Source organism: Bacillus rossius, chromosome 1 (genome assembly GCF_032445375.1).
Source record: "Bacillus rossius redtenbacheri isolate Brsri chromosome 1, Brsri_v3, whole genome shotgun sequence".
NCBI lineage: Eukaryota > Metazoa > Arthropoda > Insecta > Phasmatodea > Bacillidae > Bacillus > Bacillus rossius.
The window spans coordinates 179,018,297-179,045,780 of NC_086330.1; the positions used below are offsets into that span (position 1 = coordinate 179,018,297).

The 27,484-nt window shown below is 39.8% G+C and overlaps 2 protein-coding genes across 3 annotated transcripts in view; both read right to left on the reverse strand.

Moving 5' to 3' along the window:
- LOC134527132 (myogenesis-regulating glycosidase-like) overlaps window positions 1–27,484 on the reverse strand; it is a 318,242-nt gene that overhangs the window by 208,794 nt on the left and 81,964 nt on the right. The gene's annotated exons all lie outside the window — the stretch shown is intronic.
- Window positions 3,359–17,867, reverse strand: LOC134527134 (SITS-binding protein-like). Its single transcript, XM_063359525.1, has 2 exons — window positions 17,747–17,867; window positions 3,359–3,660 (listed from the first exon to the last, which is right to left on the reverse strand). The coding sequence occupies exons 1-2, from the start codon at window positions 17,826–17,828 to the stop codon at window positions 3,467–3,469; spliced, it is 276 nt and encodes a 91-aa protein (XP_063215595.1). The 5' UTR covers window positions 17,829–17,867; the 3' UTR covers window positions 3,359–3,466.

Genomic DNA, 27,484 nt, shown 5'->3' on the forward strand with positions numbered 1-27,484 from the left:
GGAAGTAGGGTAAAGGCAGGTAAGAGTGCGCAGTCCCTAAGAGCGCGCAGCATAAATATATTGAAGTTGGTATCACTGGCGAGAGAAGTCGATAGGTGGCTCTTTGAAGCTTGTGTGTGTGTGCTTACTGCGCTAAGAAAATTTGTAGAATCGGTTTATTTCTTATGTAAGAGGTAAGAATAATATTTGCTTTCTCCTGATGTTAATATGAATAAGAGTATAAAAGTCTTTGTAAGTAATACATCAACGAGGTACCGCGAATCATATTATGGTAATCCGAAGCTTAGAGTCTATTGTTTACGATAACGTGGTAACGGGCGGCCGAAGTGAAGGCTGCTGCTATTTGTTGTACAAACGTTGCACTTGTGTGGGTGCCTCTAAGAGTGCGCAGCAATGCGTTCTCTTAGAGGCCGAATTGTCTACTGCGTACTCTTGGAGGCCGTTTCTGCATGGCAAAATATGACTTTTACAATTCAACTGATTCTTGTTGCAGAATTAATTTCGCTGACGAAAATAACCTCCAAACAGTATACTAGAAAATCAGACAGGAAATTGATTTTTACTGAAGAATTAATTGATGATGCTAAGAGACGGATAGAAGCCGGCGAGAGCAAGAGGAAAGTCGCTGCATCTCTGGGCGTGAATGAGTCAACACTTAGGAAAAGACTTAAAGCAGTAAGCATTATGTACACTTATTTTTTAGACACATGATAATTTCATGCATCGTTTAATTTTTTTCCTATTTGTTAAAATCAGTTTTTTCGGAGGATCATTGGTGTAAAAGGGTTATAAATGTTGCAAACAGATGAATAATAACTATTTCACCGAGTTTTACATTATTTTACGACTTAATATTTTTAATGCCAGAGTGAGAAAATTATCAACTATTTAGGGCTACCTACTTTCATTTTTTATATATAAAAACGTTTCATTTTAAAAAAAACATAAACATATTGTGAACAGCAGCACTGCTAAGATTTATTCATTTGACGGTGAGATAGGCTTTTACTGTCCTATAACAGCGAGATCTTAGGAGCGGGTGAGGGTGAAGTGAGGTGAAGGGACATCACAACATCCATGATCGAGCTAGGATTCGAACCTACCTAGGACTTCTCGCACCATAGAACGGCAACTAACCGACTAGGCTACGGAGACCGGCTATTCATTTGAGATAGGCCTATGTGTGTGTCAACTAGAGTCTCCGTATGGCCATGGTACAGCGTTTTCTACAATCGTTTGTAAGTTATGAAAGAAGTTTGTAAGAGATTGTATTGAAATAAAATCAAGAAGGTCCACAGGAACACTATGCACAACAATGTTTTAAAGGTTTTGTAAATTTTACATCGATTGAACACAAATAAAAATTTGTTTTACGTAATTTTGGCTTATTTTATACGAAAATTATTTTAGGCTTCGTGCAGAATATATAAATAAATATTATTTTGTTACATATCCTGATATTTCATTGTTAAAACTGTGTTTCGACATTTTGAAATAAATTTAATTTAAATTTTAAGAATATATTTTCTAAAGTAGGCCTACTGCAAAACTCTGTGACGTGGCCAAAAGTGACATTTCTTTTAGTTCATTACATTGTTCTTTTGCGATATGTTTGATTGATTATTCCGTTATTCTTGTTTCAGTGGACGGTGCCAACTTCTCTTGGCCGTCACAAACCAGTTTTTACTCCAGAGATTGAGAAAGAGCTAGCTGATCACATAAGAGAACTAGACAAGAGATTTTATGGTTTTGGTAGGAAACAGCTCATGATTTTAGCGTTTGAATTCGCGGGAAAAAATAACATTGATCACAGATTTAATAAAACAATAAAACAGGCTGGTAAAAATTGGGTTCGTGCCTTCTGCAAAAGGCAAGGTTTGGCACTACGTACTCCGGAGAAATGTAGTTTAGGGGAGAGCCATTGGATTTAACAGGGTTCAGGACAGGAGATTTTTTGATAACTTGGCAAGTGTTTGTGCTAAAAATAATTTTCCGGCTCATCGAAAATTCAATATGGACGAGTCTGGTATTTCCACTGTACCCAATCACATTCCATAAGTAATTTCTCCTAAAGGGAAAAAGGTAGTCTGTAAAGTTTCTTCAGCTGAAAGAGATCAAACAGTTACTGTCGTGTGCTGCATGAGCTCCACTGGTACGTCTCGGCGTGATTTCGCTGTCCGATTGATTTGCTGTGCCAACAACCTGCGCGCTGGCCCGCCTCCGGGGAGATCGGTGTACTGCTGTGCCTCGTCGTCGCCGCCGCTGTCCCTTGTCTGGCGGCACGAGATGCTGACCGCGACTGTTTTCAGTTTTTTTTAACTATAAGTTTATATTATTCTTTTTAGTATCAAAATAAAATAAAAATATTGAATATGAGTAAATAAAACAAATTAAAAATACTAAATATGAGTGATTAAAGTATTTATTTGTTGCAATGAACATTAAATTAATCATTAATGGAAATGTAATGAAGTCATTTTAGCTAATGTTCAACATTATATGGAACTTTTCTTGTTATCTTAGAGCAATAAATTTCTTCTACTTGGAGACCATACAGTGACTTACTGCGACTAAGAGCTACATATGCCTGTCCGGAAACAAAGACAAGCGATCCCAAATAAACAACTGCATGATCTACAATGCAGCCTTGTATTTTATGCAAGGTAGATGCTCAACTCAGTTTTAATGGCAAAATTTGCCTTTCAGCAGTACCATAGCTGTATTTCGCTGGAAACTGAAAGACTACTGGTTTAATTACTTGTACACCATATGTGCCGAAATCAACATGGACTGACGGAATGTCCGTATCATACACTGATCACGCCGGAAGAGTGGCCAGATCATTTCAGATATGGTACCCAATTTGCCATTAACGAACCCCCGGCCCATTTTCCCACAATAACAATTCTTCATAAACACTCTAAATCTAAAAGAATATACTTTTATTATTTTAAAATTTTGGGGGCATATCCCACCCCCCCCCCTCCTTTTTCCCGAAAATATTTTTTACCATAAACCGAACTTTAGGATCGGAAACACTCCAAATCGAAAAAGCATTGTGTTTTGAAGTTTTCAAAATTTTGGGTCTTTAACACCGCCCTCCCCACCCGACCACGAGGTCAAATTCCCACCATGCCCCAACCTCATGACTACACAAACAGCCTGGTTAGTACACATCTGTCGAAATTAGTCTTTATTCACACTCTAAGGTCTTAAGTTACCAAAATATTGTGTTGTCAGAGGTTCTTTATATGTATGCAAAATTTCAACACATTCGGACGTAGAAAAATGGGTAAAAATTTAATGGAATTTTTTTATTACATAGTTCATTCATACATACGTGTGAACCTAATAAAAATGTGGTAAACATACATTAACTTGATGGTATAAATTTTATTTTATATGAATTGCACTCTTGTAAAGTTTGTTAATGGGCCCTCTGATACTTGTTGGTGTAGACAGCTGTCTACTGTTGACGTATAAAGTACGGCAGCTCGTCCAGAGCAGCTGTGTAGTTCCTGAGCCAGGCGCGGCCTTGGATCAGCTTGTTGGCCGGATGGAGCCCCTCCCTCCAGCTGCCCTGGGGCAGATAGACGTCTCTGCTGGTGGCGCCTTGCACCAGCACGGGCGCCACCAGGATCTCCTCTCCCAGGAGGAACTCTGTGCACCATCAAACAACAGCTCAGTTATGCACTTACCATTGCTTATCAAACCAAATAAGCATATAGATACATGATAAAATGAACATATGTTCACACCAATTCATTCAAGCAAATATCTTTTAGTAGGCAAATTTTTTGTAGACTCAACAAAATGTTTTCTTAGACACAGCTGCAAATATATTTATAGGTGTAAAACACCAATTGAGTTACACATTAAACTAGATCGGGCCCACAAAACAGCAATTTACCAATAGTTTTTCAATGTAAAAACGATTACTTGTTTTTAAAGAATTTTTTTTGTTGTCATCATTAAGCACTCTGTTTAGCAAGCATGACAAACATGTAGAACTACTTAAGTACATGAAAGTACTGAAGTACATAACGATGTAGCTTATACGCGTTGGGTATTAATCTTGTGAGTGTAAAAACCAATATATTTTCTCCAAAAAAAATTAACACATGCTTCGTTCAATTTTGGATGCCAATACTTTTAAGATATTTATCGCGGCGTAGCCATTAATTCTTTTCCCTAGGATACATAATGGCCGGGGTGAGTCTTTTCACACATTTGTATCTTGAAACCATCGTTCTGGATATCTACGAAATACTCTACTTCATTACACACTTTCTAGTGGTAGAGTCGTAAGATCGACTCTAAATGTACCAAAATCATAAAAAAAAAGACTTAAAGACTGCCTCGAGCATAAAGGTGATTATGCCCTTGATGCGTGTGCCGTTGTTGACCTTAAAGCTTCCTAGTGCCTGTCCTAACATTAACAACCCCGGATAGACGAGCAACTGCACGAATGCAGACTCAGTGCTTGCAAACAACTGAGACATGCCTGGGTTCGTGCTCGAGCCCAAGACTCGTGACACGAGTGTGATCTCAAGAGCCACGGACACGAAAACCCCTTGTTATTTACCACGTTATTTAATATTACCGCTAGGTTATGAGATGATAACATTTTGTACCCATCCAGGATAAAATGTAATTAAGGAATATAATTTTTTATGGTCAGCAATTTAACCAATTTTTTTTTATGAATTTGTTTTCTGTCCGCAAGTTTTTTATTAACACGTAGCCTCTATGTCTGTAATTTATCTCTTGTCTGCTATATATAGGCCTATATATATATATATATATATATATATATATATATATATATATAGGTTTCTGTACGCTTCAAAAACTCAAAATTTCTACACCGATTGAGCTCAAATTTTTACACGATATTCAACCCGCTTTAAAGATGGTTTTTATCTATTTTTCGCGTCAGTAACATACCCACGACTGCGAGAAAACTCATTTTGTAACGATCAGCTGTGTACCACTAACCGTGCCATCTGCCGGAAGTGAGGGGAACACTCAATAGTAGCTAACAAGAACCGCAGTCACATGTGAAACATTACCTTATCCCAATTACCGTGTTTATTGACAAAAAAAATCCACAAATCGTAAGTAGAGGATATGTTTTGTATAAAAAAAAAAGGTTAGGTATCCACAAATCTTAAGTAGAGGTTATGTTTTGTGTGAGAGATGGACAGACTTTTCAATACTGTCTGTCCTGTGTCCCATTTTTGTCAACATGGAGTTTTATAAATGATGAGGGATGGGCAGAAAATATATTAATAGACGTTTTTGCCCTCTTAGAATTGCAGATACATTATTATAATTTTTTTGTCCCTACAACAGGCAACATTTTGATTGAAGTGCTTTTTCGTGGTCGCATTGGGATTTCACTGTGATGTTCGCCAAAATATAAGTACAGTTTAAGCTTTTTGTACTTTGTATAGAAATTTTTGCAACTTGCCAATAATTATTGTCCTTTATCTCGTAGTTGTCGAGCTACAGCTATGAAAACCATGAGAGAGAGGTAAAAAAAGTTTAAATATATATATATATATATATATATATATATATATATATATATATATTTTTTTTTTTTTTTTTTTTTTTTTGGCCTTTCAAAATTAAAATTTTTCGTTACTAAACTTTTATCCTATCTCTCATAGATTTTAACCAAGAGCTGTGAGAGCCACAAAAGGTTATAATCTTATTCCTTCTTTCTACTCCAGTGAAAACCAAAATAATGCATTGCAGAAAAGCGAATTTGGGTCGTAGCACTCGCCACACAGAAAAATTTAGAAGACGGCTTTTGAATACGACCGAGGAAGAGCGAGCTTTCGTACGAAAGACGAACAGGCGCGTAACACGGAACCAGCAGATAGACGAGCAGCCAGGATTGAGAATGCGCGATTGCGAGGACGGTAGTTGTGTTCTGCAGCAACAGATTTGGTTCATTCTCAGCGGAATGAACGCGAGGCGTCGAGGATAACTGAAACACGTACCCAAAGAACAATAGATCTGAATCTACAATACAGTCGCCTTGCATTCTGGTACAATCTAGCTGTGGATTATCGTTCAAGTCCGCATGTTGTCATTGGCCAGATAGATGTATATAATTACCTACTGCCAGTCACTAAAGTACAATAATGAAACGAAGGTGGAAAAATCAAATTGCCTTAACTTGAAGCACCACCAGAGCCGATGAAAACTCTACTTGCTGGATCTACCCCTGAAAATGACATCGCTTGGCGCGGAAATTGATAGTAGGATGAAGGAGCTGGTTCTGTAACAGTGGGATCTACGGGGGATAGGGGCGGTAATATCACTGTATTAAGGATAGGTCCCTTAAAGGGAGGGTAGAGGGAGAGGCTATGCTATTCCTATCCCAGGGAGAAAGGGGACCCCCAAGAAATGGAGGGGGTAGGAGGCTGTGTTATTCTCGGTCTAGAGGCGGCCATTTTGTTTCCTATCAACAGGTGGTTGCTTGGGGTGGGCGTGGCAGGTGAGTGTGTCGCCACGTGGTGTTATCTTTGGAACTCGTCGTCTGCTCTGGCGATGACGTCTGCTGTGGTTCATTCTTTAGGAGCTAGGAGGCGTTACTGTGTAGCGCTGAAGTTATTTTTACTAATAATAATAAAAACCAGACGGCAGTAGCTGGGGTTCGATCCGGGAAACGCAAGCATTCCCGAGGCTGGAAGTCAGCGATCTTAACCGCTAGACCACGAAGTCAGTTGACGAGTAAAGAAAGAAATAATGAATATAAGTTACAGTATTAGATATTAGCCATATATTCAAAGAGGGGTTGTGAGTTGGGGGGACCCCACCTTCGAGTACTAGCTATGATATAAGCCACCATCTTTAATACCAACTCTCGCCACCAGAGAGCACCTGCCATCTTTAATATCAACTCTCGCCCCAGAGAGCGCGTCAGTCAACCGCCATCTTGTTGTCGTCTGCTGGGACTTCATGCACAGTGCGCACCAATAATAATAATTCCTCCGCGCCACTTTTTATATATATATTTTTTAGTTGAGAGAGAATTATATTAATGACATCACTTAAAATACCACAGTGGTAGATATTAAAAAATTTAAATAAAATGTTTATATATATTTAAAAAAAGCATATGTATGAGTCAAAGAAAGAGAGCAACATATTTTTTTATAATGCTAGGTCACAGTTTAGTTAAAAGAGAGACAGCCATCTTTTTTTATAGTACTGGGTAATGATGGGATATTTAAAAAAAGTTTAAATACTAAAGACTTGGATTTTCATTGTCTACCACTATAACAAACCGTTAGACATATTTATTACAAGTATGCTTACAGTGCTTGCTTACAGCAATATTTTTTTATACTTAGTAATATTTCTGTATAGTTTTTAAATATATATATATATATATATGAATAAATGTTTTAGTATTCCACTTATTAAGTATTTTTACCTATAGTAACAAAGTTCATGATTTCTTATTATGTGTTTGGTGTTATTTTTTAAATTGTGATAGATTGCGTTTTAATATATTCCTTAAGTATTTTTAAAAAGTATTATAGTGTCAAGAATATTAGCATTTCTTAAGTCGAATTTCTCCTGTAGCTCTGCGTCGAGACGTGTTTCCCCCCCTGAAACCCAGACAGCCTCACGCGTAGGGAAGCCGCCAGCCAGCGCTCGGCGCCGCGTATAGCAGAGAGCTGTTTAGTGTTTCAATTAATATTATTTTGAAGTAAACATTTATCTCAAGTTAAATATTTATTCCCCCATTTAAATATTAAGTGTGCCTGTAAATAGTTTTAAGTATACAAATGTAATTTCTCCCAAGTTATATATTTATCCCCCAACATTAAAATATTACGCGTATCTTCCAGACAAATGTGACAAAGCAGTGTACTTTGATAATGCGGTGGCCGAGAAATCTGTTTACAACGCCGTGGCGTGTGCTATTTTACGTGTCACTGAACTCGCCTAAGCGTGGAACACATTTAAAAAAAAGAAAACTGCATCTATTTATGTTAAAAATTAAGTAACCAGGTAGATGCTTTTTTTTGATATTTTATCTTAAAATTGGTTGTCTGTAAAGTTGGTTTACGGACGATAGTTTAACGTTACAACGTCATAACAAAACATTGATGAAATGATCAGTGTTGTTACGTAACGAATTACAAGTAATCGGATTACTTGTAACGATTACTTTTCAAGTAATTTATACTTGTAACGAATTACATTTTAATTACATTTAAAAAATGTAATTCGTACTTGTAATCGGAATACATAACATTAATTGTAATCGATACATTAAGGTAATCGATACTTTATATTTACTTGCCGTTACTTTTATTCTCGGAACGTATAATGAATACAATTAAGAACAAGAAGATCATACACTTTTGTATTGGTAAAGTTTATAATTTTACGCTTGTAGTGCTACGATCGTATGCACAACATCTATGATCAAAAATGAAGAGCCATAGTGACTTGCAGTGTCTCCAACATTACCCTATCCTAAAATCTGCATTGTAAAAATTTAACACATCGCTGTCGTCGTTGAGCGTCTTTTTAGTGTTGGTAAAGATGTTTTTTCCATCAAGAGAGGGAATCTATCTGATGAGAACTTTAAAATACAGTTGTTTTTTAATGTCAATTCCACTACTTGTATGATGTCTTTTGATGTTATTCAAGCAAGTTTGTCCTCAAATATTATTCATTTAATAATGATAATAAATTTAATCATTACATGAAATCATTTTTTTTTAACAAAACAAATATGTATGTTTATTAATGTAACAAAGTGTAAAAAAATTGAACCGTAGGTCAGTTTTAAAATGGTAGCGGAAAGTAATTGTAATTGTAATTTTACTGATTACTTTTATGTAAAGTAATTTTTACTTGTAATTAGTTACATTATCTCCAGAGTAATTGTAATTGAGCCCAATTACTTTTTCCGAGTACTTTTAACAACACTGGAAATGATTGATCCAGAAGAAAAGGAAATATAATATTCGGCCTGAGACTGAGCCGTAATAGGTTTTTGCAACCAAACCATTTAGGCATTAAAAATATTATATTCTTTGAGGAAGATTTTTTTTTCAATCTTTTGCATGATAAAATATACCTCTGCATACTTTTATGAATAAAATTCAATCATTTTTATTGAATTATCACTATTTTGTATGGATACAAAGGAGTGAAATGAAATGTGCAATTGAATTAATAAATTTACTTTTATTTGCATTCATTAATTCAAATATATTTATTACTTTTGAAATGTTACGTGCGCCATATTTAATTTAACAAGTACAAAAAAACTTCGCTGCTGCCGGGTTTCGAACCGACAACCTTTAGTTAAAGAATTAGGTACACTAGCCACACGCCCACGAGGCCATACTAAAGTAATGAGGTTTCAAATGTTATATATACATTTATAAAAACTTTGTTCATGGTAGGGGTATAATATTAACACGATTTTATAACAAATACGCATCCCAAATACACCTAACTTATTTATAATGTGTTACAATATTTTTTTAAAATATTGTGCAAAAGATCCCGGGTGTAATTTGAATTAAGTATTATGTGTAACTGTAAAACACCATTGTTGGTTCAAAACGTATTTGAATTTTCAACATTACTTTTAAATAACCGTACCGATTGTGCTGAAAATCGGTGGACGATCGTTAAATTACATAATATTAATAATTCAAACGACGAAAATATGATTGAAAGGTCAAATCGATGGTTGTTCCAATCGAGTGGAAGAGAGATTCCACGCATGCGTACAATGAGCTTGAAGAGAGATGCCACGCATGCGTACAATGAGCAAACAGAACACATCCGTAGTGGGACATCCGTAGTGGGACACTTTTTCGTGCGTGCAGCCGGCGTTCATCGATTTATTAGACGTCACGTCAAAAAAGTAAAACTCAGTGATACATGAAGTTAATAATCGCCGAATTCATGAGCTCAGTGTGTTCATTCTATATATGAACATACAATATGGCTGCTACAAAATAAAACAATGTGCTTTAATACCAAAAATTACATGTTAATAAAAAGTAGCAGTTATGAATACACATTATTTAATTAATTTAAAGTTATCGCGCAAAACATAACAATGTGATTTGAAAAAACCAATAATATTAACAAAATGTTATAGCAGCGTATGCAACAGATACACATATACACGTCACAAACACAAGTGAGCGGAATGTAAATAACAAAAATACTTCTTTCTCATAGAAAATAAAACGCCAGAAAAAAACATAAACAATAAATTAATCAAAAATAACGCGCAGTTGAAACAATAGAACACGATTCGTCTCGAGAAAAGAATCGCTTATTGAGACAGCAAGATGCAGAGAGTAAAAATCAAAACAAAATTAAGAGAGATAGAGAAAATTCTTCACAAACTAGGCTTCCATGTAAATAGAAAAAACAAACACACATTGCAAAACAAACGTGGAAACAAAAGATTAAAACTCAATAAAACAAATTGTTAATCCAAACAATACCATCATAACAGCGAGAAATCAACCATAATACGTTTTAAAATAGTGTTAATGAAAAAGAATACCACCCTAAAAATTAAACAAGCAAAACCATCGAGATCAGACAACACTAGAAAATAATAACTCTAAAAAAAGGCAAATAGAATCGCAAGAAAGGTAATAAAATTAATCATTCAAAAACACATTGAAGAAATAAATAATTCAGACATGTAAGGACGAAATCACCTATTCCCTTAAAAAAATTAACCAAATAAGTGACTTAACTAGGCTAAACATAATTAAAACACAATAGAGCTTTCTCACCCAACTACAGAATGTCAATAAACCAATACTGTACACACACATTCTACCAATCTGAAAAAAAAACCTATCTTCAAGAATAATATAAAAACGAAGCTTATCTTCAACCTTTAAAACTACCACACTCCCAAGGCAGTATATACACTCCAACAAATGTAATGGTTTAAGAAACGACAACAACACAAATAATTACCAATGACCAAAATCCCAAATGTGCTATAAAGCATCCGAAACATAAGAACTGTCTAGCGTATACACAAAAGGGAAAGAACAACCATATCACCAAATCCATGAACAACGCAGGGAAAGAAACGAAACCAAGACATGTCGATTGAGAGGCCAGCACCCCTCCCACACGCAGAACCCCCACTGAAGAAACAAGTTATGTCTTTACAAGGCCTAAAGAAGCACTTATGCGACACGATATTAGAGTGCTGTGTCTCTCTGAAAACAGGATGTATTATATAGTGTAAAATCATGTCAAACGATGAAAACAACAAATCTGAGTATAAAATAATTTAAATGCTAACTAATATGATAACATTTTACATTAGACAAAAAATAGAATGATTTTTGAGGGAGAAAAATAGGATTTAATAACCCAAACTTTTACTGAGCTGAAAATATACGTTATAATTGAAAAATAAATTTAATCACCAATACTAATATCCAAGCTCTTGACATAGATACTTATTTTTTAATAGGAAGCAAAATAAATTTTAAAAATATCTATTTCATAACTCTTTGTAGTTAGAAAATATATGCATTTTCATTTTATGTAGTGCATGTTTCTGCATTATGTTAAAAAATTTAATGGTTTTCGTGTACCAAAATGTAAGCGTATATTAAATAAATATTCCAAAGTATAAACACTAATTCTCAGGGGTTGTTTTACACACAATGAAAACGCATGTGTCAAAAAGGACACACACGCATACATAGGGCCTATTCACACGCACATTTATAGCAGCTAAAAGTCTTCACACCCAATCTGAAACACAGCCACAAAGTCTTAACCATTATGAAACCAAACCAATAACACGAAATAATGACACTGTGTTAGCGTGCAACACACTATTTCCATGGTGTTTCTACCAACATGTGTAACTACTTTCACACTTATCTCTTGCATTGATAACGGAAAGTAAAATGTTTATAAAAGGTATATTCACAGATTTATTTAGTGCAGCTACAGCAATTATTAATTTCTTACCAAGAATAAAAAAAGGTCCGAAAACATCGGTAGGAAATAAAAACATTACGACGACCTTAGTAAAAATCATTAAAAGATATTTTCCTGAATTTTATATTTATCATTGCTTTGTTTTATCTCAAATTAGCTGTATCTGAAAAGATTTTTTTTGTGGAGACACAGTTTTTATGAGTCGGACGTTGTACATCCAATGAAATATTTAAACCATATCTATCAGAGCCCCACGACACACGCATTGTCTTGGATAGATATTCCTGTGGAGTGTACGACATATTCAGTGTTAGCAAACAATTAGTGAAACACACAGTTAAAACTCTCCCCGTGCCAGCAATAAGCTAGGTAAATAAAATCAGTAAAAAAAAAATACCGTTTCTATGGAAATAAAAAAATTGGTTTCTCACTATTACAAAAACGGACAGCGAAATAAGCATAAAGATCAGTAAGGAAGAAACTTAAACGCGACACATTATATACCCATTTCTTCGTGCATACCGCAGTATAACATTTTTTTTGCAATGAAGCCACAAGTCTCCGTGTGCTCCACGGCGCATACCCAACCTGTCCAGAACATGGAGTTTTTCTAGAAAGCAACAGTAAAGGTCTGACAAAATAAGCCACATGAATTTGTGTAAAAGTAATACTTGCTTAAAATTTAATCAGAACAGAAAGAGCAGTAACTTAAACCAAGGTTACATTTGCGACAAAGTGCTGTTTAGACATGTAATGTACAATAGCGCAGTAAAATGAAACTGACATAGCATGACAAAAGGTATGATACTGGAGAAGTAGAAAAACACTCCGCACTCGTTTGTCAACAGATCAAAGAGAAACCCAAGTATTGTCACTACTGGAAATAAAGATTAAAATAAGGCGAGAGAAAGGAGTGTCTTGCCTATGACATAAGTTAGAAGGAGTAATTTCACAACAGACAAACAAATACAGAATATCTCTCAGTAATTTCTTTTAAATATCGTAACTAACCTACATAAATATTTCTGGGTTTAACTAAAGACCAGAAATGGCCACTAGATAGTGTTGTGTATTACCAACACATAATATAACTATAACATTATATAGATTTTTTTCTCTTCCCACGACAATTTATCAAAAAAACAAAATTATAGTACTGCTATTCTGTTAATTATTCATGTTTTTTTAATATTTATTTATATTTGCTTAATATGAACTTTTTTCAAAATTACTAGAGTAAATGTTAATTAAACCAATTTATTATTTTGCTAGACATACTAAAACAGATTTTAATGTTAACATTGCCATTACACTAATTTAGAATGTAATTTACACTAGAAATTTTGTTAAATTATTTATTTACATTACAATAGCGCTTTTGAGCAGTTAAACTAAACTTGGAGAGTTTTATTTCATAAAACACACCAAAAAAACACTGCGCTTCCGAATTGTAAATGCGAAAGAAGTAAGGAAAATAATACTCAATGAAAACAAATGTAAACAACCCGAGAGAATAGACACCACTTATCTAGACCATACACACAAAGAACAGGCTTCGTATCCCAAGCAGACTACTATAATGGCGACACAGCAACATTTAAACTTCGGAATAAAGTAAAGATTAGTAGATAATACCTTTTTTGGTTCTTAATTTCCATCTTGTGCTGTGGAGCACATTTGACTCCATAACTTTGATATCTACTATAATTCAAAAGATAGTCGTATAACAAGATCCTGAACATTAGAGTTACAAAGAAAGCAATGTGTTATAAAAAAAATCATGAAAAATGTAAGTTAACTAAAAACACATTAGAAAATTGTTTGTCTGTAAAGTCGGTTTACGGACGATAGTTTAACGTGACAACGTCATAACAAAACATTAATGAAATTATTGATCCAGAAGAAAAGGAAATATCATATTCGGCCTGAGACTCAGCCGTAATAGGTTTTTGCAACCAAATCATTTAGGCATTAACAATATTATATTCTTTGAGGAAGAATTTTTTTTTTAACTTTTATATCTTTTGTGTGATAAAATCTACCTTTGCATACTTTTATGAATAAAATTGAATCATTTTTATTGTATTATCACTATTTTATATGGATACAAAGGAGTGAAATGTAATCTACAATTTAATTAATAAATTTACCTTATTTGCATTAATTAATTCAAATATATTTTTTCCTTTGAAATGTTGCGTGTGCCGTATTTATTTTTACAAGTACAAAAAAAAATTCTCAGCTGCTGGGATTCGGACCGACAATCTGTGGAATGGAAGTCAGCCATTCTAACCTCACGGCCACGACGCCATATTGAGAAAATTGTTTAAGATGGTATAAATTAATAATATTCCACGCACGATATTTGTTTGAATTTCTTTTAACTAGCATATTCTCTGTTGGACTCGAAATATGTACATGCTCGTGGGCTCATAACTATAATACGGTGTGTGATTTAGTTGATCAAATAATAACTCATGACAAATAATTACCAATGTCAAACTAAAGCGTGAAAAGTATCACACCAGCAATAAATATTTAGTTACACAGCTAAAACAATATTCATACAAAACTGTTTAAATATACTGATTTACACTAGTAATTAAAATAAAACGTACTTGAAAGAACGCCATTTCCTTGCGAATATAGTACTCCCGTGGCGCGGTGCACAACAATAACCTCGGTTTGCCGCCACATGCCGGCCGAGTTCTCTGTACCGTCCTCAACATACCAGAGAGATGCCACGCATGCGTAAATGGGGGGGGGGGGGATGGGAACCTCCCGAGAAGCTGCTCTACGAGATCTTCTGGATTGAAGAGTTGCAGTGCGCCACAAAGCTGTGCTAGCACTTATTAGTGCTGCACAGCCGCTGTTAGCTTACCTGTGCGCTTTTAAGCGCGCAGGGGTAACAAGTTAAGCTGCTTAATTGACTGACCTAGACCAACAGCGCTCTACAGCACCGATTACACCCGGGGTTAAGTCCCCCTTGGCCTAGCCGCTTGCGGTCAGTGGGTGATTCGGTGCGGAAGGCAGTGACGAGACTCGAGACAGACAGCACCGCGAAATGGACACTTCGGAGACGGCTCCCACGCCCTCCGACGACGGCACGAGCAACGGCCCATGGCAGACGATCCAGGGCAAGCGTCCCAAGCGCAATCACGATGTCATGACAGGCGTGGCCGGGGGCCCCTCACCCCCCGTGGCCCCCGCAGCGCCCTCAGCGCCCGGCGCGCACGCAGCGCCCGCACAGCCGCAGCAGGCAGCCAACAAAACCAAACCACAAATCAAGCCGCCCTTTGTCTTCCCGGACAAAGGGCATAACTACCCGACCATTTACAGCGCCCTGAAGAACTCCCTTCAGGAGAAATGGTCGGTGTACAACCGAGGCCACGACCAACTCCAGGTGCAAACGGCATCCATCCCGGAGTACCACACAGCAATCAGGGCCCTCAAGGCGATCGGCGCTCAGTACTCCGTCCTTCTCCAGAAGAACGAAATACCTAAAAAATTCGTGTTCCACGGCGTGCATAGAGAAACCCCGGCCGAGTTCCTGGCCGAAGTATTTACTGACATGCAGCTTCCAGTCCAGTACTTCTGGTTCCTGGACAACCGCCAAACACGACAGAAATGCGACAAACTGGTCGTTGAGGTCCCTCAGACCTGCGACACAGACACAATTCTCGCGATTCGCGAATTCGTGGGGATAAGGATCAGAGTCGAGAACTACCGCCACCCTGCGGGTCCTTCCCAATGCAGCAACTGCCAGCGCTTCACGCATGTCGGCAGAGGCTGCAGCGCGAAACCAGTGTGCCGCTGGTGCAGTGGGCCACACCGCGCTCCCGACTGCCCCCACAGAGGCAACCGCGAACACGTGAGGTGCGCGAACTGCGGCGGGCCACACGCAGCCAACTACCGCGGCTGCCCGGTGTACAAGGCCGAGACTCGCCGACATCTCCCCCCTCAGAAGAGGAAGGAACGCGAGCGCCAGTCCAAACTGGCCATGCGAGAAAATCGGCGAGCTGCGGCTGCCTCACAGGCGCAGCCCCAACACCCAGGCCCCTCTGGCCAGCACCCAGGCCCATCAGGACAACAGGGACCACCGAGGCCCAACCCATGGGGCCCCCCAGGTACCCGGAGCCGCATTACTTCGGCCAATACCTGGCTCCGACAATACAAAATCAGTATGCTCCACTTGCACAGGAGCCTACCTACAATGAAGTCGAGTACCCGGCCATCGCGAACGACTATCGACCGCGCAAACAATACCAGGGACAACCGATGCCACACTTCAAGAAGCACCACAGTGGCCACAAAATTGGCGGTGGTGCTTCCCACGCGAAGCACACAGAGCGCGACAGGCAGCAGGCCACATCTGCGGCACCTGCCCCCTCACCAAAAACAACTCCACGGGTCAAGCCACAAGCTCCCCCCGCCCCATCACCTGCCGAAACAATGTCAGTAGACACGGCCCCTGGCCTATCGACCGAGCCCCAGGCAGCGTCACACAGCGAGCCTGCACCTGCACCAGACATGTCCCAGTTCCTCCAGGTCCTGGAACAGTCAGAGACCTTTAAGGCCGATCCCATTCTGGCCGCGACCATCGTGCCCATGTGCCAACTCATCGCCATATGGTGCAATCCAAGCACAGAATTAAAAGAAAAAAATCAGAGCCACTATGGGCTTTGTCCAAGTCATCGTTGCTAGCCATAATGGCAGCAAATAATCAGGGACACAATACACCACATACGACCAATAACACTAATTTACACAAAATCCTTTTCTGGAATGCAAATGGAATTAAAAATAAAATGATCGAATTTATTCATCACCTCGACACACAAAAAATAAATATTGCGGCAATAAATGAAACACACTTGCAACAATCCGATCAGTTTACAATATTAAATTACGTCACATACAGATGCGATAGGCAAAATAATAGAGGAGGAGGCGTGGCCTTAGCGGTGCATAAGAGTATAAAACACTCAGAGTGCCAGCTCCCTCCCTTTCCAAATTTAGAAGCCGTAGGAATAAATCTTGTAATAAACAGGCAGCAAATTAAATTAATTTCTATTTACGCACGACCAGGCAGATCATTAAAAGTAGTGAGGCCTTACTTGAGGCGCTCGGGTTTGAAGTCAGAAATCGCAAATGGGTAAATGCAGTGAAAAGCACAGCCCCTAAGCAGGAAAAGACGGCATGGAAAATAATTAAGTGCATCCCTGCCTGTTTGCTATTTAATTTAACGGCATGGTATTGACTTGGTACATTGACGACCGGACAACTGACACAAATTTGCAGATCGCGATCTAGTATTAAAAAAAAAATACATATAATATAACCAATCATTAACAACTACCAATTACGCTTAATTTTACAAACATTTAAGAAAGCTTAGATTTTCCCTAACAACTCCGTTAAAAGTAATCATGGATAACGTAGTTGTCTATAAATGTTTTTTTGACACATCCCCAATTCTCTTCGTCAAATCGGTCTCTAGTTGTGACGCTATAATCCGTGCCTAACATCCCGCACCACAGCATAAAAAAAAACGTCCAAGTCCCACTTGCAGTAAATGTAGTTTTCTCGCGCGGCCCAACATAAAAAAAGAAGTAGAGTTTAGTTCACGGCGTTAAAGATTTCTGATGCTATTTAGGTCTGAGTTTGTGATCACTATAGTCGCTCTGCTTTTCGTTCCATTGAAAACTCCACCCGATGTCTGGTTGTTAATATCAAGTGCGTCGAGGCTTACTTTCAGTCCATGCAGCATGCTGGATGACAGCCCCGGGCTGGGCACTGCTAGAAGCGTAGGTAAATGGAATACTGGCTTCCATTTTGCAGCAGTCCAACACGCTTACTCCCGCAAGCCCGAAGTGTACTCCACCAGCCGCTAGCCCCGTCTGCCCGCTAGCCAGCCGCAGTCGTTCGCTCGTCCACGCCTCCCCATGACGTCACACCGCTCCGCGCGCGTCGCGGTGTTGGCTCGTGGAAACACAAATGCAGATCCGCTAATGTCCGTAATGTTCTTTTGTTTATTACCATACTTCAAGGCGAGTTGGATACAAGTGCCAAACTAACTATAATATAATATAATATAATCTAAACCAAATTAATTTAAAAGACGTTAATAATAAAGACGTTCAAACTACAAATTAATTATAAAAGTGAAACTAATGGAGGCGTAGCAAACGCCTCAGTAGCAGACCTAGATTTATTATTTAATGTAGGCCCATCCTATTTAGCTATCGGCTATAGTAGTATACGAATGGGGTTCCGGAAACAGGCTTTAAGGCTGTGGTGCCGGTGCCGGTGTCCGCCATCTTGGATTCTGACGTCACGGCGGCCATCTTGGATGGTTGTGACCTTGACCTTTGACCTTGACCTTGAATTTGATCCTCAAAAATCGCCAAAATCCGCCAAAATTGGGCAAAATTTGCCCAAAATTCCTCAAAAATCGCCAAAATTACCATTTCTGTGGGAAAAAGTTCCGCCAAAAAATCTCAAAAAATTCCACAAATTAAAAATTTCTCTTTTCGAGGGAAAAATTTCCCGTTTCGAGGGAAAAATTCCCGTTTTTAGTCCTTAAAAATCCCAGCGGCTGAAAATTCCTAAAACTGGCTTAAGCATCCTTAACTCAAGCCTCAGTTAAGCCATTTCTAGGAATAAGGATACCATGACCGCCATCTTGGATTATGTCGTCACCATTGCAATTTTCGTTACGGTCGCCATCTTTAACTTTTTTATTATCCGATTTTAATAAAAAAAATTAAAATTTATTAAAAAAATTCAAATAATAAAAATTTAATAAAAATATTTAAAAAGCATACTTTTTCGACACGGAGCTCGGAGTCCTCGGTTCGAACCCGACGAATGCAAAAAAATAAAAATGACGACCGATCCTTCCCTCGTGGTGGGTGCTGGCAGACTGACTCCCACCACTTTTTATCATCATCTAGTATGACGTCATGTCCGCCATCTTGTCTTCGATGCTGGAAGCCATCATCATTGTATCGTCGGCTAGAGTGCGCCGATGACATGTTAGTTTAATTCGTATCCGCTAGAGTGCAGTAAAAATTTATTACTGTGACACCCGCCATCTTGTCATTTGGCCGCCATCTTGAAAATCCGTAATTATTTAGCTAGAAATTCGGGAAAAGTTCCAAAATTCATTAAATAAATCACTCATTAATTTACATATTTATTCGATCGATTCCCGTCCTCGGTTCGATACCCGATCGTTGCAATAATGTTTAATCTTAAGTAAAAAAATAATTTAAATAAACCATGTTCAACATTCGTAAAGAGACTCTAAATCCTCTACGACCACCATCCTATCAGACATCAAGTCCACCATATTGGAAATGTGTAATTTTAATGCTAGAAATTCGGGAAAAAGTTCAGAAATCATTAAATAAATTTCCGATCAATATACTGATTAATTAGATTGACTAAGGTCCTTGGTACGATCTAGGATGATGCAAAAAAAATTAAATATAACTTCAATTTAACATAATAGTAACAGGTTCGAGGAATTAAACACCGCAAGTTCTTTTACAAACATAACATTTATTACATAATTTCTATTCTACTACAGGATCACTTACGAAAGCCAGCAATCTTATAATCATTAGATCCGCAGCGGTGTGAAATGACTAATTCTTAGCTCCAATCGGTTTATACTAGACAGAGTCCAGCCAGAACCTTTACAGACATAGTCCACCTCTTCTTGACAGAGTTTCTGGATACCGTTTTTAACAGTTTGCTTCACATCGTTAGAACTGTAAATTACTGCAGCCGATGTCTTGAATGCACACTTCTTCACTTTGTCATCGAACGGATATGGCTTTCCATATATACAGTCCAACCACAAGTTATATTTCAAAGGTCCGTTTGTTGCTACATCATCAGTAAGCTGATTGATTATCTTCTGTCTGATATCGTCAAGAAAATTACAAATGTCCTTCGACTCACCGAACGTATTTAGATAATAGTAGTCTTTCAACGTTCCACGAAATGCAGACTGCGCCAAGTAGAAGCCATTATCGTTCACTTGTAATGCTACGAACACAGTCTTAGGTTTAGTTCCATGTTCAGACGTCATAACAATCGGTTGCTGGGCATCTGTTTTTTTGGTTGTACGCTTTCGTGTCTCCAATCTAAAGCGAGGAGTCGAAATGTCGGCAGGTAGTTCAGCAGTAGGAGCACAGACTCCACCTTTACATTTTTTCGCATGATGTCGCAAACTGTCAATTCGAGTAAACCATTTAAGGCACTCATCACATCGAAACTTCATGCGAGAAGGATTCTTCGCGCATTTGCTCCGCTCATGTCTTCGTGCATCATGGTAAAATGCGAACGACGTATCACAGTAGCTGCAAGGATACCGTGGTGATGAAGACGATCCTTTCAGACCCGATCCAGATACAGGCGTTGCAACAGTAGTACCATTTCCAGGCATTCTCTTATGCACATCGATGCATCGTTGTTGCGCCGAAACCTTTACTTTCTGCCGCACAGCAGGACCTTTGCATGCCTTTATGTGCGTTTTCATATTATCTTTTCTGGCAAACTGCTTATGACATTTCTCACAAACAAACATTTTACGATATAGGTTCTTGGCACATTCGCTCCTCTCGTGTCGCCGAGCATTGCTGTTGTTTGAGAAAATCTTGTCACAGTAACAGCACCGATGTTCGCTAGTTGTCAAATCAGCATCCATTGAAGTCTCCATCGAGGTCGTATCGTCGATCGTCGTGGTTTCCTGCACATCCAGCTCAGTAGTCATTAAGCTATCTTCTGCTGGTGGTATCACATCTGTTGAAATCTCCTCCAATGTTGACATCGTCGTCGTTGCCAACGGGATCTGCTCCACCATTGTCGTCGCTGTCGTCAAGGTTCCCGTAGACGATGATACAACGTCCATCGAGTACGACGTTAAAGTCGGTAAATATGCCATCGAGTTCTCAAGAACAGGTAATTACGCGACTTATTCACCAGATGAAATAATCTAGGTGATCCTTACACCGTCGACGACAGTAACAAACAGAGCGACCTGCTGTCTAGGACTCGCTTATATACATGCACCGGATGGAATAATACGCAAGTCAAATCAAGAACCACTTACTATAATACCAGAGTCAAAACAACATTAAAAATAGAAGGACCATCAACGAAAAGGCAGCACATTTGGAAGCACCGACAACGAAAAGGCAGCACCGACAACGAAAAGGCAGCACATTTGGAAGCACCGACAACGAAAAGGCAGCACCGACAACGAAAAGGCAGCACATTTGGAAGCACCGACAACGAAAAGGCAGCAGCGACAACGAAAAGGCAGCACATTTGGAAGCACCGACAACGAAAAGGCAGCACCGACAACGAAAAGGCAGCACATTTGGAAGCACCGACAACGAAAAGGCAGCACCGACAACGAAAAGGCAGCACATTTGGAAGCACCGACAAAGAAAAGGCAGCACCGCCAACGAAAAGGAAGCACATTTGGAAGCACCGACAAAGAAAAGGCAGCACCGCCAACGAAAAGGAAGCACATTTGGAAGCACCGACAACGAAAAGGCAGCACCGCCAAAGAAAAGACAGCACATTTGGAAGCACCGACAACGAAAAGGAAGCACCATCAACGAAAAGGCCGCACCGCCAACGAAAAGGAAGCACATTTGGAAGCACCGGCAAAGAAAAGGCAGCACCGCCCACGAAAAGGAAGCACATTTGGAAGCACCGACAATGAAAAGGCAGCACCGACAACGAAAAGGCAGCACATTTGGAAGCACCGACAACGAAAAGGCAGCACCGACAACGAAAAGGCAGCACATTTGGAAGCACCGACAACGAAAAGGCAGCACCGACAACGAAAAGGCAGCACATTTGGAAGCACCGACAAAGAAAATGCAGCACCGCCAACGAAAAGGAAGCACATTTGGAAGCACCGACAAAGAAAAGGCAGCACCACCAACGAAAAGGAAGCACATTTGGAAGCACCGACAACGAAAAGGCAGCACCGCCAAAGAAAGGACAGCACATTTGGAAGCACCGACAACGAAAAGGAAGCACCATCAACGAAAAGGCCGCTCCGCCAACGAAAAGGAAGCACATTTGGAAGCACCGGCAAAGAAAAGGCAGCACCGCCCACGAAAAGGAAGCACATTTGGAAGCACCGACAAAGAAAAGGCAGCACCGCCAACGAAAAGGAAGCACATTTGGAAGCACCGACAACGAAAAGGCAGCACCATCGACGAAAAGGAAGCACATTAATTTGTCATTGACTGCAATATTCATTGGTTCCAATATTCATTGGCTCCAATATTCATTGGCTCCAATATTCAATGGCTCCAATATTCATTGACTCCAATATTTATTGGCTCCATCAGTCATTGACACCTACAGTCTTTTGGTTCCAAAAGTCTTTTGGCCCCAAATATATTAGGCTAGAATTCTTCGAGTCTAAGAGACTATGAGACCACATGGCTACAGAACTACGTGACTACGAATCTTCAAGTTTACGAGACTGCGAGGCTACAGAGCTACGAAGCCTCTAGTACACAGGTTTACGTGACTGCGAGGATACAGGACTACCAGTCTGCATGAGTACTTGACTACGAAGCTACTCGTCTACAAGGCTACAATTACAGCATCTGTTTTCGTCAGAATTTTCTCTTTTGCTCCAACTGCACCACCAGCATTATGTTATAAGATTACAAGGCCGCCTGCTTACGTAGCTTCAAGTCTACGAGGATACTTGGATACGTAGCTTCAATTCTACGAGGTCCTAAGACTTCATGACTACGCGACTTCGAGCCATGAGGTTACGAGATTACGTGACTACGAATCTTCATGTTTACGAGACTGCGAGGCTACAGAGCTACGAAGCCTCTAGAAAACGAGTTTACGTGACTGCGTGGATACAGGAATACAAGTCTGCATGAGTTCTTGACTACGAAGCTACTCCTCTGCAAGGCTCCAATTGACACATCTGTCTTCGATGGAATTTTCTCTTTTGCTACATCTACGCCATCAGCATTATGTTATAAGATTACAAAGCTACTTGCTTACGTAGCTTCAAGTCTACGAGGCTCCAATACATCATGACTACGAGACTACGAACCATGAGGTTACGAGACTATGCGATTGCAAGTCTTCAAGGTTACGTCATCGCGAGGCTATAGGACTACGAAGCTTCCAGAACGCATGGTTACGAGAATGCATGACTAATTGGCCGCATGGCTACGAAACTTTATGTCTCTGACTGACTACAATAGCACTATTCAGTGGTGAGAGTTAATTTATTTCATGCAAAGGTACTTGCTGCAAGCAGTTCCGCTTTTCAACATCAGATGACGTCACGTTTTGCTTGCAGGTAAAATAATATTTATTTATTTTATGCGGGATGCGGGTTGTTCACTATCGGTCGCATAAGAAGAATGGCATCGATAGTCTTCAAGGAGAAGGAAGTTCGTCCTTCCTGCTAGTGCTTCTCAGATTTCTCACAGTCCGCCATCTTGGATTGCGACGTCACGGCTGCTATCTTGGATGGGTGTGACTTTGACCTTTGACCAAAACCGCAGGAATGATCGCAAGCACACGGATTAACCATCATAATATTGATAAGAATAATCAGGAGCACACGGAGAAAACCATCATAATATTGGCAAGAATAATCAGGAGCACACGGAGAAAAACGACACATGTTTTCTTTGATATTATAAAATTACAGGAAAAAAATATTTAAAAATAAAAATAAATTAATAAAAAAATTTAAAATAAAAACAAAAAATACATAAACTGATTCTGCTAGCTTGTAAACTTATCATTGTTGAGCAAAGTTAGAGTTCTAGTACAAGCCAGAATTTTATGTATTTTTTGTTTTTATTTTAAATTTTTTTATTAATTTATTTTTATTTTTAAATATTTTTTTCCTGTAATTTTATGATATCAAAGAAAACATGTGTCGTTTTTCTCCGTGTGCTCCTGATTATTCTTGCCAATATTATGATGGTTTTCTCCGTGTGCTCCTGATTATTCTTATCAATATTATGATGGTTAATCCGTGTGCTTGCGATCATTCCTGCGGTTTCGGTCAAAGGTCAAAGTCACACCCATCCAAGATAGCAGCCGTGACGTCGCAATCCAAGATGGCGGACTGTGAGAAATCTGAGAAGCACTAGCAGGAAGGACGAACTTCCTTCTCCTTGAAGACTATCGATGCCATTCTTCTTATGCGACCGATAGTGAACAACCCGCATCCCGCATAAAATAAATAAATATTATTTTACCTGCAAGCAAAACGTGACGTCATCTGATGTTGAAAAGCGGAACTGCTTGCAGCAAGTACCTTTGCATGAAATAAATTAACTCTCACCACTGAATAGTGCTATTGTAGTCAGTCAGAGACATAAAGTTTCGTAGCCATGCGGCCAATTAGTCATGCATTCTCGTAACCATGCGTTCTGGAAGCTTCGTAGTCCTATAGCCTCGCGATGACGTAACCTTGAAGACTTGCAATCGCATAGTCTCGTAACCTCATGGTTCGTAGTCTCGTAGTCATGATGTATTGGAGCCTCGTAGACTTGAAGCTACGTAAGCAAGTAGCTTTGTAATCTTATAACATAATGCTGATGGCGTAGATGTAGCAAAAGAGAAAATTCCATCGAAGACAGATGTGTCAATTGGAGCCTTGCAGAGGAGTAGCTTCGTAGTCAAGAACTCATGCAGACTTGTATTCCTGTATCCACGCAGTCACGTAAACTCGTTTTCTAGAGGCTTCGTAGCTCTGTAGCCTCGCAGTCTCGTAAACATGAAGATTCGTAGTCACGTAATCTCGTAACCTCATGGCTCGAAGTCGCGTAGTCATGAAGTCTTAGGACCTCGTAGAATTGAAGCTACGTATCCAAGTATCCTCGTAGACTTGAAGCTACGTAAGCAGGCGGCCTTGTAATCTTATAACATAATGCTGGTGGTGCAGTTGGAGCAAAAGAGAAAATTCTGACGAAAACAGATGCTGTAATTGTAGCCTTGTAGACGAGTAGCTTCGTAGTCAAGTACTCATGCAGACTGGTAGTCCTGTATCCTCGCAGTCACGTAAACCTGTGTACTAGAGGCTTCGTAGCTCTGTAGCCTCGCAGTCTCGTAAACTTGAAGATTCGTAGTCACGTAGTTCTGTAGCCATGTGGTCTCATAGTCTCTTAGACTCGAAGAATTCTAGCCTAATATATTTGGGGCCAAAAGACTTTTGGAACCAAAAGACTGTAGGTGTCAATGACTGATGGAGCCAATAAATATTGGAGTCAATGAATATTGGAGCCATTGAATATTGGAGCCAATGAATATTGGAGCCAATGAATATTGGAACCAATGAATATTGCAGTCAATGACAAATTAATGTGCTTCCTTTTCGTCGATGGTGCTGCCTTTTCGTTGTCGGTGCTTCCAAATGTGCTTCCTTTTCGTTGGCGGTGCTGCCTTTTCTTTGTCGGTGCTTCCAAATGTGCTTCCTTTTCGTGGGCGGTGCTGCCTTTTCTTTGCCGGTGCTTCCAAATGTGCTTCCTTTTCGTTGGCGGAGCGGCCTTTTCGTTGATGGTGCTTCCTTTTCGTTGTCGGTGCTTCCAAATGTGCTGTCCTTTCTTTGGCGGTGCTGCCTTTTCGTTGTCGGTGCTTCCAAATGTGCTTCCTTTTCGTTGGTGGTGCTGCCTTTTCTTTGTCGGTGCTTCCAAATTTCGTTGGCGGTGCTGCCTTTTCTTTGTCGGTGCTTCCAAATGTGCTGCCTTTTCGTTGTCGGTGCTGCCTTTTCGTTGTCGGTGCTTCCAAATGTGCTGCCTTTTCGTTGTCGGTGCTGCCTTTTCGTTGTCGGTGCTTCCAAATGTGCTGCCTTTTCGTTGTCGGTGCTGCCTTTTCTTTGTCGGTGCTTCGAAATGTGCTTCCTTTTCGTGGGCGGTGCTGCCTTTTCTTTGCCGGTGCTTCCAAATGTGCTTCCTTTTCGTTGGCGGTGCGGCCTTTTCGTTGATGGTGCTTCCTTTTCGTTGTCGGTGCTTCCAAATGTGCTGTCTTTTCTTTGGCGGTGCTGCCTTTTCGTTGTCGGTGCTTCCAAATGTGCTTCCTTTTCGTTGGCGGTGCTGCCTTTTCTTTGTCGGTGCTTCCAAATGTGCTTCCTTTTCGTTGGCGGTGCTGCCTTTTCTTTGTCGGTGCTTCCAAATGTGCTGCCTTTTCGTTGTCGGTGCTGCCTTTTCGTTGTCGGTGCTGCCTTTTCGTTGTCGGTGCTTCCAAATGTGCTGCCTTTTCGTTGTCGGTGCTGCCTTTTCGTTGTCGGTGCTTCCAAATGTGCTGCCTTTTCGTTGTCGCTGCTGCCTTTTCGTTGTCGGTGCTTCCAAATGTGCTGCCTTTTCGTTGTCGGTGCTGCCTTTTCGTTGTCGGTGCTTCCAAATGTGCTGCCTTTTCGTTGTCGGTGCTGCCTTTTCGTTGTCGGTGCTTCCAAATGTGCTGCCTTTTCGTTGATGGTCCTTCTATTTTTAATGTTGTTTTGACTCTGGTATTATAGTAAGTGGTTCTTGATTTGACTTGCGTATTATTCCATCCGGTGCATGTATATAAGCGAGTCCTAGACAGCAGGTCGCTCAGTTTGTTACTGTCGTCGACGGTGTAAGGATCACCTAGATTATTTCATCTGGTGAATAAGTCGCGTAATTACCTGTTCTTGAGAACTCGATGGCATATTTACCGACTTTAACGTCGTACTCGATGGACGTTGTATCATCGTCTACGGGAACCTTGACGACAGCGACGACAATGGTGGAGCAGATCCCGTTGGCAACGACGACGATGTCAACATTGGAGGAGATTTCAACAGATGTGATACCACCAGCAGAAGATAGCTTAATGACTACTGAGCTGGATGTGCAGGAAACCACGACAATCGACGATACGACCTCGATGGAGACTTCAATGGATGCTGATTTGACAACTAGCGAACATCGGTGCTGTTACTGTGACAAGATTTTCTCAAACAACAGCAATGCTCGGCGACACGAGAGGAGCGAATGTGCCAAGAACCTATATCGTAAAATGTTTGTTTGTGAGAAATGTCATAAGCAGTTTGCCAGAAAAGATAATATGAAAACGCACATGAAGGCATGCAAAGGTCCTGCTGTGCGGCAGAAAGTAAAGGTTTCGGCGCAACAACGATGCATCGATGTGCATAAGAGAATGCCTGGAAATGGTACTACTGTTGCAACGCCTGTATCTGGATCGGGTCTGAAAGGATCGTCTTCATCACCACGGTATCCTTGCAGTTACTGTGATACGTCGTTCGCATTTTACCATGATGCACGAAGACATGAGCGGAGCAAATGCGCGAAGAATCCTTCTCGCATGAAGTTTCGATGTGATGAGTGCCTTAAATGGTTTACTCGAATTGACAGTTTGCGACATCATGCGAAAAAATGTAAAGGTGGAGTCTGTGCTCCTACTGCTGAACTACCTGCCG

Bases quoted from the DNA above. Each gene is read 5' to 3' on its own strand.
- LOC134527134 (XM_063359525.1), bottom strand. From the start codon at position 17,828: ATGGAAGCCAGTATTCCATTTACCTACGCTTCTAGCAGTGCCCAGCCC. The intron at 3,661-17,746 runs GTAAGCCTCGAC...GATGGTGCACAG, and splicing joins GCATGCTGCATGGACTGAAA to AGTTCCTCCTGGGAGAGGAG.